The 13,807-nt window shown below is 45.4% G+C and overlaps 1 protein-coding gene across 3 annotated transcripts in view; it reads right to left on the reverse strand.

Annotated features, from left to right (window-relative positions):
• LOC147888286 (Pseudouridine synthase family protein) overlaps positions 1-13,807 on the reverse strand; it is a 112,719-nt gene that overhangs the window by 50,193 nt on the left and 48,719 nt on the right. For all 3 annotated transcript variants that reach the window (XR_015543107.1, XR_015543106.1, XM_087393468.1), the window contains exon 4: positions 1,237-1,439. Coding sequence is in view for 1 of the 3 variants with exons in the window: in XM_087393468.1 (XP_087249594.1) it covers positions 1,237-1,439 (203 nt within the window). In the remaining 2 variants the exon portion in view is untranslated. The remainder of the gene's footprint in view (positions 1-1,236; positions 1,440-13,807) is intronic.

Raw genomic sequence — 13,807 nt, forward strand, 5'->3', positions numbered from 1 at the left:
ATTGGAATTCTCTGTTGGCTCTCTGGTTTTTCAGCAAGGTTGGCTGGGTGGAACAAAGTGGTGCTTCTCCCGTGATCTGCCTGTAGGTAGTTAGTAGTTAGAGTGTTACAGACAACAAGTTTCCCGGATTGAGATCCACAATGCAGCTCAGCCCTCCCATTCACACCCACCAGCGCTCCCAGAGGATGGTGTTTGGGAGACCGTCTCTAGCATCACTGCCTGGAACGTATGGGTGGCCAAACACAGCAGGGTGATAAGGGGCCAATCGATCCCTCCGACGGCTACTTTAGTAGCCATCTGGCAGGATATTATTTTCACATTGCGCACCATTTGGGAGTGTGGTACTCCAGGCTCGAGAGCGACTGTCGAGAGGCGGGAGCTCTTCTGCCAGACATGGCCAGCAGGAGTTTTCTACACCCTTTCCACGAGGGGTATTCGTCGGGCATATAGACCACTAGCATGGTTGCTAGCTCTAGTTTCAGACTCTCTATAAGCGATGAGCCGTGAGATCTGGAAACGGATGGTTGTTCTTGTAGCTGGCAACCATTTCTTTTCTTTGTTTTCATTGACAGCTCCTATTGGAAGCTGGTTGAATGGTTTTTTCAAGCATTAATAGAATTTACTTCTTGCCAAAAAAAAAAAAAGGAATTTGATTGCTATATGCACTCAATTCCTCAAGATAAAATCATCCATTGCAAGCATCCAATGTACATAAAAGCTTGAGTTTTATTAAAAGGAGAGGCAAGCTTTGTAGCACAGATATATATCGTCAAGTACACAAAGCAATATCTTTTCATATCGTATTGGACTTGTTAATTTGTTTTGTAGAAGTCATCTACTCAAACGCCATTTTCTCTTAGACTTTAGTAAACACTTAATGAGAGAAGCATGGATAGAGGATTGCAAGGTTTTCAAAGTAAATGATTAACGTGTTTGCCTTATTTGTTCATATGCCACGAGCATCCACGAGTGGATGCAAGCATTTTCACACATCTGTGTGTGCAAGTGTTTGTGTGTGTGCACGGGTGCACGCAAGCGCATGAGTGTGCTTGTGTGACATGTGCAATGTGCGAGAGAAGGGGGGGGTTGCTGTTTTGATCACCTACTAACAGCATTGCAAGCCTTTTTTAGCATTCTGATTAGGAGCAACAGCCAAGTAGGTATGATTGCGGCAATCATCTACTAACAACAGTACAAACTTACTAACAGTAGAGAGAACAGGAAGAAAGTAATCACCTACTAACAGCAGTGCGAGCCTTTTTGCTAGCATTTGGATTCAGAACAACAGCCATGCGGGTACGATTGTGGCTATCACGACCAATTGCAGCATTCACACGACCTAGTTGGGCCAAAGGGACTCCACAAGTAAGGCTAAGATAAGACCTCTTAACAGATCGGGATTTGAACTGCTCAGACAAATGTCCATGGGCACGGTCATCCTGGCATCAATATAATGCATTTAAACATTATGAATTCCGTGACAGTCACAAACAACTCCATATGGCCTTAAGCATACAAGGACAATCAAAATGCTGTCATTGAAATGGAAATGAGAGATGCTAAGCCCACACTAATGGTTTCCAAATAACATCATGATTCAAATCTAACATGGTATATTATAAACTGCAGCCACTTTTTTTCTTCAATAAAATTGTGCACTTTTGTTTCGACTTCCTTGAGGTGTCTTCCACGACTCCCATCTGGTACTAAAAATGTACAAAAACACAGCTTTGTTTGCTATCACCTCAGAGCACATGCTTATTCCCCAAACAGGAAAACTTTAAGCCATTCTTTAATTGAATGATGATTTGAAAGGAGGCATTTGCAGTCTTGTTTGACGATTCCACTCTTCCAATGATTCCATTCTCTTAAATTCTTATATCACCCCTTGGATATTTATTATAGGCATAGCTAATTCTAGTTGTATCATACGATGACTGTGATTACAACAGTTTTAAGACTTTTAAGCTATGAACAACATTGGAGTGCAGGAACCGACGTTTACATGAAGGTGAGAAAAGTTTCATGGATGTAAAAGAGCAGGAAACCAGAATAAATAATAGACTTAATCTGCGCATTGGGGGAATAGATAGTTGCTTTGGCGAGAGAGAGGGGACAACTAATAAAATCACATGTCCCAAAGGGAAAATACCACAGGTTGAATGGGATGAAAAACTATTTCAAAGACAGGGCAGCAAGAAGGGGTCTATGAGACTGGGAAAACCAGATACAATGAGCTGAATGGGCGGAGCCTCGAAGCGGGCATCTACACCCAAGACAAGTACAACATAAACATAAAGACACTAGTACAAAAGTGTATGAGCCCATGGAAAGGACGGAAGTTGTGGTGTGGCGTCACTGTGGTAATCCTCTGTATGTTGGGGGAGGAGTCAAATCCACGAGAGGCCTCCGTGATGTACTAGGCTGCGGCGGGCATTAAACCTATGATAAAGCACTGGCGACAATCGGTGTGCATGGTCCGCTATGGTCTCCTAGCTATGGCCCTCTGTTGGACAAGTGCCAATATCACACCAAGGTAACGTTTAAGAGCAGGACACAATTATGGAAGTGTAGGTCATTGGGTGAATATTTCACCTATAGACCTATGGAAGTGTAGGCCATGGGGCGAATTGTTCCCAGGGTAGAGTTACAAATATTAAACCATGCTTCCATTTTCAAGGCTTCAATGGGTTTAAGTATACTTGAAGTTCATATGCAAGTCTTTTATAAGCTAGACTTTGAGAAGTGTCACCTTATAGATGGTTCTAGATGACTTATACCAATTGATTAGAGTAGTTGGAGGGGTAAATTTCGACGTCATATGAGGAAGTTATGTTAACTCTTGGGCGAATTTATCAAATTCGAAGCTCTAAATATTAGTCCCCCCCAGCTTGGAGATGCTTGTAGATTCACCATTCGGCGAGTATTCGCCCTTAAAATTTAACCGGGTCTGACCCGATCAGCCGTGCCTCTGATCTAATTGAACATGGAGGGAAGATCCCCGAACTTATCTATTCATCGGTCTATTATATCTCTTGCCCCGCGCCTCAGCTACGCCATCTCCCTGGAGCTTGCTGGTATATGCTATCCGATTGGAAGAACTCAAGGTACCCTGATCTCGTCTATGTGCCCCATCCGGGTGAGACAAGACTAGAGAGGGGTCCAAGGGGAGTAATCTATCTGTATGGAGTCCCACTGCCCAAACTCTTAAACCATCTGCGGGTACGGGCATGCCAACACCTCTAGTCGCCCTCAGCTGCTACTAAATTCATGGATGAGGATAAGGCCATCCATGGTAACTTGCATTTGCCTAAGGTCTAGGAACCATAATCCCTAACTCGGTAGAGGTTGTGATCCCTTGGAATGCCATGTCAAGCTTTAGAGGGGATGCCCCAAACTCAATCAGAATGATCTAATGTGGCACTGACGACTAGGTCCCCAACAAGACTCCTATACATGCCCGCTAGGTGGACCAAGGAGTCAAAGAGAAGAGCCTTGGCTCGAGGATCCTGGAAATGAGACTGAAAGCACTGCGGAGGTTACTTGGCGAGATTGTGTTTCAGCAAACAGAACCTACTATCATCTAGTGCAACAACCAAAGCTATATAGCTATTGCTTAGAATCCGATATCCCATGCCCAGACCAGGCACATAGAGATACAGTATCACTTGGTTACTGAGAAGATTTTGGATGGTGACATCTTGCTTGCCTTCTATTCAACGAAGGACAATGCAGCAGACCTCACAACAAAGCCTCTTCCACAGTAGATGCTCCGTCAACAATCCAACTTGCTAGGTTTGACAGAATCCAAGAGCTGAGAGGGGGTGTTAGAATTCTGGTCATCTCCTGTTTGTACTGTAGGGAATCAGGGCTGTTATGTGGGTGTGCCTGCCCGAGGATAGTGTTGGGGTAAAGGCACATTGCCAACCCTTCATTAAAAGATAGGGTAAACCTAATCCTAATAAAACATAAGTGAGTTTGTGGTGTGGCTCATTATTCTTTACACCCGCACTAGAGTGTCACTCTCTCTCACTCTCACTCTCTTGCTCTCTTCCACTTCTCTCCCCCTCACAACTGGTATCAGAGCCTCCCTTGCCTACCAAGCCTCCTCTCCCTAGCCTCATCTGCCTGCCCCATCCTTTCCGTACGGACGTACGGACAGATCCGTACGGCCGTACGTCGTCCGTACCACCGTACGGACAGATCTCGACAGATCTTGACGGGCTCGTCCTGCGCAGGTCGACGGTACAAGGCGGCGCATTTTCGCGGGCTGCAGGGTGAAGTCGCGGGCGCGGGCGTTGTCAGGTTGCAGGCGGCGCATTTCGTAGGGCTGCAAGGTTTTTTGTCGCGGGCGCGGGCGTCGTCAGTCTGCAGCTGTACAGCAGCTGCTGTACGCTGCATCAGGCAGCTGCATAGCTGCTGTGCGCAGCTAGTTGTACGGACTGTCTGTACAGTCGTACGGACTGTCGTACAACTGTGTACGGTCGTCTTCTTCACCAGCAGGTACAATTTTTGCTGCAAAGACTCGATTTTTTGAGGGAAAGTGTGCCTGCTACAGGGACAGAGAGTACACAGGTACTCTGCAGGGACAGAAGTACAGCAGGTACTTTGCAAGTACTGAAAAGTACAGCAGACATTTTTTGTTTAAAAAGGGATAGTGCTGAAGCACTCTGTTTTGTGCATGTGCGCGCAGTACATGAAGCATTTCTGATACATTCCTGAAGCTTTTCAGCTGTATACTGTGCATTTGTTGAGGTACAGCAGGTACTCTCGTGTCACTCACGCTTGAGGTGACTTGTGCCATAGTGGTGGTGTTTGCGCAGTTACTTGTCTTTCAGGAAGGTCAGATGCTTGTTTTGCAGAAGCTTCTATGCATTTACTGAGTGCAATTCTCAGTTTTGGGTGACCATTTCAAAGGGCTTTTGCCTGGATGTGTTTGCAGTATATGCCTTGAGGCAGTGTGTAGCCAGGGAGCACACATTTGCTTTATTTCCGCAGTGCATTTGGTGACATTTGTTGCAGGTCACATTCCTTGTACGCACTTTGAAAATCTCAGTTGAGCCACGCTTGGTCAGGGCGCATCGAGTTTACTCGGTCCCTAACTGCCCATCGTTGACAGTGCTCAAAAGATTTTCTACTTGGTGATTGTACTTTGTGATTTGTGTTGTTACTGAGTACACAGGGGCAGTCTATGCATTGCACATTGTCAGGTACAAGTGTCAGAGAGATTTCATATTGCATGCTACCTCAGTGTTGAGGTGTTCTACACTTGATTCAGGTGTCAGATCAAGGGGCTTTTGCCCAGACTTTGTTTGATAGCACTTGGGTTACCGACAGAGATCTTCAGATGCATTTTCTCCCCTTGGTATAAGGGTGATTGCTTGGGATTTATCCCATTTACTGTTGCAGGTTTTGTGACAGGCTGAAGGATCATTTATTTTTTTTTTGGGTGTTAGTCAAGTGGTTTCTGCAATTTAACTCAGTGCAAGATCTCATCTGAGGTGGGAGAAGTGATCAGTACAGTCAGTACAGCAGTGTTTACAGCAGTGTTGGTGGTTTTGTCAGATGATTGTGCACTGTTAAGCACTTGTTGAGCAGCAGCAGCAGTCTGAAATTACTGTTTTTATGCCTCTTTGAGCTCAGAACAGTTTGTCAGAAGATACAGTATTTGCAGGGACATTTACTGTTTTGCTGCAGATTTTACTGACAGTAAAAACAGCACCATTGAGAGTGCTTCTGGCTCTTGAATAGAGCAAGTTTTTTTTTTCTGAGAAATCAGAATTTTTATTCAGTCTTTTTTACTTCCAGGGAGTCAGGTACTTTCCTCATCTGATATGGCATCAGGGGGAAGTGATTCTTCAATTCTGAACATAAAGAAACTGGAAGGAGCACACAACTATGCATTATGGGCAGAACAGTGCTTGAATGTACTTCTGTTAAAGAAGATTGCTAAGCCCATAAGAGTGAAGGGTGTCAAGCCATCTGATATGGCAGCTGATGACTGGGAAGAGCTTGATTTGTCCGCGAGGGCAGCTATCATGCTCACTATTTCAGACACTCTTGTGTTCAATGTACAGGCTGAAAAGACCTCTTATGGTCTATGGCAAAGACTAGAAGAATTGTATGCCCAAAAGAGCTCAGCCAGTAAGGTTTATTGGCTGAAGAAGCTGGTCGATCTTCGCATGAAGGAAGGTACAGCTATGACCTCACACTTGAGTGAGTTCAATGCTATCTTTACACAGCTGATTGCACAGGGGTTGAACCTTGATGAGGAGTTCAAGGCTACTTTCTTGCTGTGTACCCTCCCCGAGAGTTGGGACACTTTCAAGACCACCCTGTCAAACTCGAATGCCACTCTTATTTATGCTGATGTAGAGAGCTCTCTCCTTATGGAGGAGATGAGCAGGAAGAATAATGCGGGCAGCAAGTCTTCAAATGCTTTGCAAGTACAGGACAGAGGCAGGACTCAGCAGAAGGGGAGATCTGCTAGTAAGTCCAAATCCCGCAGTCAGTCCTGTGGGAAAAAGGACATTGAATGCTTTTATTGTGGCAAGAAGGGACATGTGAAGTCGAAGTGCTTCAAGTTCATACGGGATCAGAAAGCCAAGAAGGCTGAAACAAAGGATGCAGGAAATCCAAGCAAAGGCAAAGGCAAGGCCAAGGCAGATGACTTGGATGCAGTGAATGTTGCAGCAGAGGACAGTGACAGTGACATACATGATGTTTTATGCTCTTCTGCTGTAATAGCACATGCTTTGGTTATTGATGGCCATGACATGCACACCTGGCTCTTGGATTCAGGTGCCTCTTTTCATGTTACTCCTCATAGGGAGTGGTTTACTTCCTACACAGGTACTCATGGAGTTGTTCATCTTGGGAACAACTATGCATGTCAGATTGCAGGGATTGGCAGTATACAGATAGTATTTCCTGATGGACAGTCATTTATGCTTGATGGTGTTCGCCATGTGCCGCAAATCAAGAAAAATCTGATTAGCACTGGCTTATTGGATGACAGTGGTTACCACACCACATTTGGGGATTCCAAATGGGTGATTACTGATGGCCAGACTGTAGTGGCTGAGGGTTTTAAGAGTGATACCTTGTACCCTCTTTATGTTTCCAGTGTGGGTAATCATGTTGTTGCCATAACCGAGCTGCCAAAGGTTTCATTGTGGCATAGCCGGTTGGGACACATGTCTGTTAAAGGAATGCAAGAACTGTCACGTTTGGGTTATCTGCCGCCTCTCTCTTTTTCAGATTTGCCTACTTGTGATCATTGTATTTTTGGCAAGCATTCTGTGACTCCTCATAAGAGGAGAACTCCCCAGAATAGAGCACCACTTGATCTAGTGCACACTGATTTGTGTGAGATGCCACAGTTATCACTAGGGGCTGCAAAATATTTTATTACTTTCATTGATGATGCCACACGTAAGGTGTGGGTCTATTTCTTGAAGCATAAGGGAGATGCCTTAGATGCTTTCAAGAAGTTTGTCGCTCAGGTTGAGAATCGGACAGGTCGTAGGCTGAAATGCCTCAGATCCGATAATGGGGGTGAGTTTGTGTCACATGCTTTTGTGCAGTTTTGCCAAGCTAAGGGCATCAAACAGGAACTCACAGCCCCTCATAATGCATCTCAAAATGGTGCAAGTGAGCGGATGAATCGAACTATTCAGGAGAAGGTTCGATGTATGTTGTCTTATGCTGCATTACCCCATGGCTTTTGGGCAGAAGCCGTGCAAACAGCAGTTCACATTATTAACAGGTCACCAAATAAGGCTTTGGAGTTGAAAGTGCCAGAGGAGGTGTGGTCTGGCAAGCCACCCTCATATAAGCACTTACGTGTATTTGGCTGCGAGTGCTTTGCTCATGTACGCAAAGATCTACGCACCAAACTGGATCCAAAGTCTATCAGATGCATCTTTATGGGTTATGGTGACGAAGGTGAAATGGGGTACAGGTTATGGGATCCCGTTAAACGGAAGATTATACGCAGCAATGATGTCATTTTTAAAGAAGATAGTGTACACAAGGAACCCGTGCAACCTGTGGAATACAGGAGGGTTATTTATGATGATGTTGGACAGCAAAGAATGCCCATTTATATGCAGCAGCAGCCTGCTGCAGATCACCCTGTTCAAGAGGGTATACAGGCTGAAAATCAGCCAGATAATTTTGCCAATGATGCACCACTGGATGTACCAACAGATGGGGCTGTAGTACAGCCAGATATGGTGGTACAGCCACCCGTCATGCATGAAGAACAGGCTGGACAGCAGCCTAATCCGGAACATTTTGTTAGGAGGAGCACCTGTGCACAACGGCCTCCTGCCAGGTTTGTTCCAGGAGCGAATAATGTGGCTGATTTTATCATGCTGACAGATTGTGGTGAGCCTTCCAGCTTCAAGGAAGCTATGGGAAGAGCAGAGAAAAAGAAGTGGGAGAAAGCCATGCAGTCAGAAATGGACTCCCTACTTCAGAATGATACATGGGACTTGGTGCAGTTACCTGCAGGCAGAAAGGTTTTGCCATGCAAGTGGGTTTACAAAGTCAAAGTGGATTCAAATGCTTTACCTCGGTATAAGGCCAGATTGGTTGCCAAGGGATTTAAGCAGGAAAAGGGCATTGACTTTGATGAGATTTTTTCCCCTGTAGTCAAGATGACTACTTTGAGAGCAGTGTTAGCTCTTGTTGCTCATGATGACATGGATTTATGTCAGATGGATGTGAAGACAGCTTTTCTTCACGGAGATCTTCATGATGAGATCTATATGAGTCAGCCAGAGGGATATGCTGTTAAAGGGAAAGAACAGCTTGTGTGTAAGCTCAAGAGGAGCTTGTATGGACTCAAGCAGGCGCCAAGGGAATGGTACAAGAAGTTTGATGCCTTCATGCAGTCCCAAGGGTATCATCGGTGTGAGACCGATCATTGCTTGTACACCAAACGGGCAAAGGATGGCACTTTGATGCTACTCATTCTATATGTGGATGACATGCTTATTGCCAGTAAATCTCAGCATGAGATTAGTGCTTTGAAGAAACAACTGCATAAGTCTTTTGACATGAAAGACTTGGGTGATGCAAATCATATTCTTGGCATGCGTATTACTCGTGACAGGTCCAAGGGACTTTTGTTTCTGTCACAGAAAGAGTACATTGACAAAGTACTGCAGAGGTTTAAAATGGAGGGAGGGAAGTCCATTAGTACCCCGTTGCCTCCACATTTAAAACTCAGCAGTAAGGACAGCCCCAGATCAGATGATGATAAGGCTGAAATGGCCAAGGTTCCGTATGCATCTGCAGTTGGATCTTTGATGTATGCCATGGTTGCCACTCGTCCGGATATTGCTTTTGCGGTGGGAGTCATTAGCAGGTATATGGCAAATCCAGGCAAGCGGCATTGGGAAGCAGTGAAAGGTGTCTTGAGGTATCTCAAGGGTACCAAAGACTTGTGCATATGCTATGGTAGGCAGGATGCATTGGTGCATGGTTTTACAGATTCAGACTATGCAGGGAATGCGGATAACCGGAAGTCTACTACCGGTTATATTTTCACATTTGCAGGAGGTGCTATATCATGGGTGTCTCGGTTGCAGAAATGCGTTGCACTGTCAACCACAGAAGCTGAATACGTTGCAGCCACCGAGGCTTGCAAGGAAGCAATATGGCTTACTCGGCTGGTGGGAGATTTGGGCATTACAGGAGATATGCCAATTTTGCATTGTGATAGTCAGAGTGCTATCATGTTGGCAAAGAATCCGGTCTTTCATCAGAAGACCAAGCACATAGAAGTGAAATATCATTTCATCAGGGAGGTACTGGAAGACAAGCGACTTGAGCTTGTGAAAGTGCATACTGATGATAATCCTGCAGATTTGCTCACTAAGAGCTTGCCTACAGAGCCGTTTGCACATTGCCGCCACATCATGGGATTAGGATGAGACCATTCTTATTTTATGGTCTTGTATACAGTAACTGTATATTGCTGTAATTTTTATTCTTTTCTCCCCTTTAGGCACATTGGCCTTTAGGTGGGAGGTTGTTGGGGTAAAGGCACATTGCCAACCCTTCATTAAAAGATAGGGTAAACCTAATCCTAATAAAACATAAGTGAGTTTGTGGTGTGGCTCATTATTCTTCACACCCGCACTAGAGTGTCACTCTCTCTCACTCTCACTCTCTTGCTCTCTTCCACTTCTCTCCCCCTCACAGATAGTTGTAATGTTCTCTTCTTCTCCCTAGAATTCTGTTGGTAGTTTGGGGGCTGTACCAGGGTGTGTTGCCAGGGTATTCAGTCTGGATGGAGGGTTGACTGTAAGGCCTGGTTTAGGGGCTGGTTAGGGGCTGTTAGAGGCTGTTACTGCCAGCTAGTAGCAGGACTGGTTGGGGCCAGTCAGGCCATAGGCCGACCAGCTAACCAAGGAACCAGTCGAGCCAGTCGGCCTGACTGAGGAGACCGACCAGCAGGGCCCCCTCCTATAAATAGGGCTCAGACTTTGGCCCATTGGTTGTATCTTCCAGAAGTGGTTTTCTCTCAGCAGTAAAGCAGAGTTTTTCCAGCATATCTGCTGAGGATTGAGGCAGGGAGAGCTGCAGGTATGCCCTGAGAGCAAAGGATTTGCATGCTATGTACGCTGGGGGCAGTTGAGACACGAGCATTTTCTTTGTATTTGCCCAGCCTATTATGAGATACAGGGACACTACCTTGTCTCTACCTAGAGGGGAGTGGCTTCAGTCCACTATCGTGACTGGTACATTTCCATGACCAGGTCTGTATTGGGCTCTATCTGATGGAGATGCGCTGGCACATGGAGACGATGGATCAGAGAGCACCAAGAGGCTAAACCACAGGACATGGAGGCTGACCGGGGACAGACTTCTATACATATGAGTCAGCTCCAGGACACAGTGGAGTAGAGGAGGAGCTAGCTGATGTGAGGGCAGCCTGGATCAGCAGAGAGAGCCGACACGATGCCATTGAGAGAGGGATGCACAAATCACAACGCGAGACATAGAGTAACCAGAGCACATTCTATTGAGGTCCGACCTATCACAGCTTTCCTCAGGGGGGGACCGACAGAGACGAGGGGTCACCTTGGACATAGCCTAGAGAGTTTAGAGATCGAGGAGACCGTGCCCTCCGCCACAACGCGCGAGACGGCTCGACAAACGCAGATATGAAATATTTTCACAGCTCACACAAAAGCCATCACTGTGCCGGGCTTCGGTTTCTGAGTCCAAGCTCAAAGATCGACTTGATTCAGCTTGTTCTTGACTGATTATAGTTATGATTTTGCTGGCATAGATTAGTACTCAGCAAGGGCCCTAGCACGCCCCTTGCTCCAGCCCACTGAGGCTTGTATGAGTCTACTTTTTTTGCACACTTTGTCCCATAGGCCCACGAGGCCTCCCGCGGACATTGATAGATCTCTCTCTCTCTCTCTCTCTCTCTCTCTCTCTCTCTCTCTATCTATCTATCTATCTATCTATCTATCTCATGTGTCTGCCCAGCCTACTATGAGATTCGGGGGTAATACCACTACCTCTTTCAAGATGGGCACGGCTTTGGTCCACATCCATGACCAAGTCTGCATTGGGCTCTACTTGATTGAGATGCAACAACATAGAGAGAGAGAGAGAGACTATTGCAACAAGATTAGAGAGCAACAGAAGGGGACCACACAACAGGAGGCTGAGGTAGACCAAGCATCGACATGTCACGGACTTCTATGCATTTGAGTCAGCTCCAGGACATAGCGGGGTGGAGGAGAAAGAGCTACCTGACATGAGGGCAATGTAGATGAGCAAGGAGAGATGACGCAAAGCTACCGAGCGAGGGACGCGTAGACCACACACAACACAAGAAGTGACCAGAGCACGCACGATCGAGATCCAGTCCATCTCAACTCCCCTCAAAGGTGACCGCCAAAGACGAGGTGTCACTCTTGACATAGCCCATCGAATACGGAGGCTAAAGCGAGAGACAGCTCGACAAACGTAAATCCAAGATGTCTTTGCAGCCCATTGCAAAGCCACCACAGCACCGGGTTTCAGATTCTGAGCTTTTCCTTTTCAATTTTCTGAGTTTTTTTAGTTAGCTTAGCAATGGCCCTAGCGCGCCCTTTTCTTCAGCCCATAGAGGCTTGTATGAGTTTCTTCTTTTAATGTACTTTGTCCCATAGGCCCACGAGGTGTTCCGAGGACATTACTCTCTCTCTCTCTCTCTCTCTCTCTCTCTCTCTCACACACACACACACTTTTTTTTTTGTGAGAAGAAATATTTTATTGCTGTAAAATAATTACATTCATAGTTACTTCAGAGTGGAGTAACTACTACTCAACTGAAAATCTCAATATGAAGCTGTATATACATCATGATCAATCAAATGAGTCTAGCAGCAATCATAGAATGATTGCTGCAGAGATCGTTTGCAAAAAACAAAAGATGAAAAAAGAGGATCACCAAAGACTCTATGATTTCTGTCCAGCCATAGAGTCCACAGTGCCTAGTAGCCCACCCAAACAAAAAATAAATCAAAACCCTGTCTAGCTGGATGAACTTCAAACAACCAGAAGAACCTACCAAAAGTAACAGTAGGAAACCTCGCTCGAAGCCTCTGTCGGATTAGAGCGAGGAAATCACAAGTGTGCGGACAGTGCCAGAAGATGTGACGCACAGATTCAGATGAATGTAGACATCTGTGGCAAACAGCCGAAGCAATATGTCTATGCGCGAGTAACTGCCCATATGGAAAAATGCCAAGTAGGATTCGCCAAAGGAAAAGTTGTTGCCTAAGAGGGACTTTATAATGCCAAAGGAGACATAGTCGCTTTCTCCACCACTGTAGTGGACGATCCATATGCCAAACAGAATTTACTCTTTCAGAAATCCAAGGCAGAAATAATAACACTTTATATAGAGAGGGCACCGTGATATGTGAAAGCTTCAAAGGACGGGCTGAAGAGGAAGAAGAATGTAGAGTCCAATCCTCAAGCCTATGCTAAAGTTCCAAACGAGGTACCGGCAAGAACGGTTGGAGCATTTGTGAACAGAAAGGACGATAATGAGCTCCCAAACCATATTTGCTAGCAGCCATAGAAAAAGATAAAAGAGTGCCATCATCCTGAAGTACATCCACCACTGAAGAAATGCCTTTGAAAGAGAGAAAATAAGAACGCCTGGGTTCTTGTATGGCCAAAGGAGGGTGGAATACTTTGGACCAATAAATGTTCTCAACCCTCAAGGAATTTCCCGACAAAGAATCCCTGCCATGCCATTCCAAGTGAGATAAAATATGCTTCCAATCAAGAAGCAAACGAGAGACAAAAGGACAGCCTCTGATCTTGCCTTGAATAGAGCCAAATAGGAAATCCCACTGTGTAGGCTGCCAATGCCCAAAAGCAAATGTATCAATATGCAATAAAAGAGAGCGGATCATGAAGGCCCAAGGCTGATCCCCTTGCATAAACTGCAACATCATTTTCCCCCTGTGAGCAAGTATATGCATTTGAATATTGAGTATGTTCAGTCCCCCATGCATCTTTGGAGAGCAAAGACAATGCATAGAGAGTAATCGGAGACTTTTCTTGCCATTTTTTAAACACCAGAAAATTTCCATGATAGCAGACATAAAGGAAACCAGATCTACCTTAGTGAACATGATGAGAGGCAGATAGAATTGTATGTATGCTATCAGAATGGATTGCGTTATTCGCAAACGACCATGTAATGGCCAAGTTGCAAGCTTTCAATATTCAAGTTTTGCCCTCAACTTTGTGAGCACCCAATCAGTTTGTTGAGAAC

Source organism: Dipteris shenzhenensis, chromosome 22, assembly GCF_047967505.1.
Source record: "Dipteris shenzhenensis isolate YYH24624 ecotype China chromosome 22, Dip_SZ_1.0, whole genome shotgun sequence".
NCBI lineage: Eukaryota > Viridiplantae > Streptophyta > Polypodiopsida > Gleicheniales > Dipteridaceae > Dipteris > Dipteris shenzhenensis.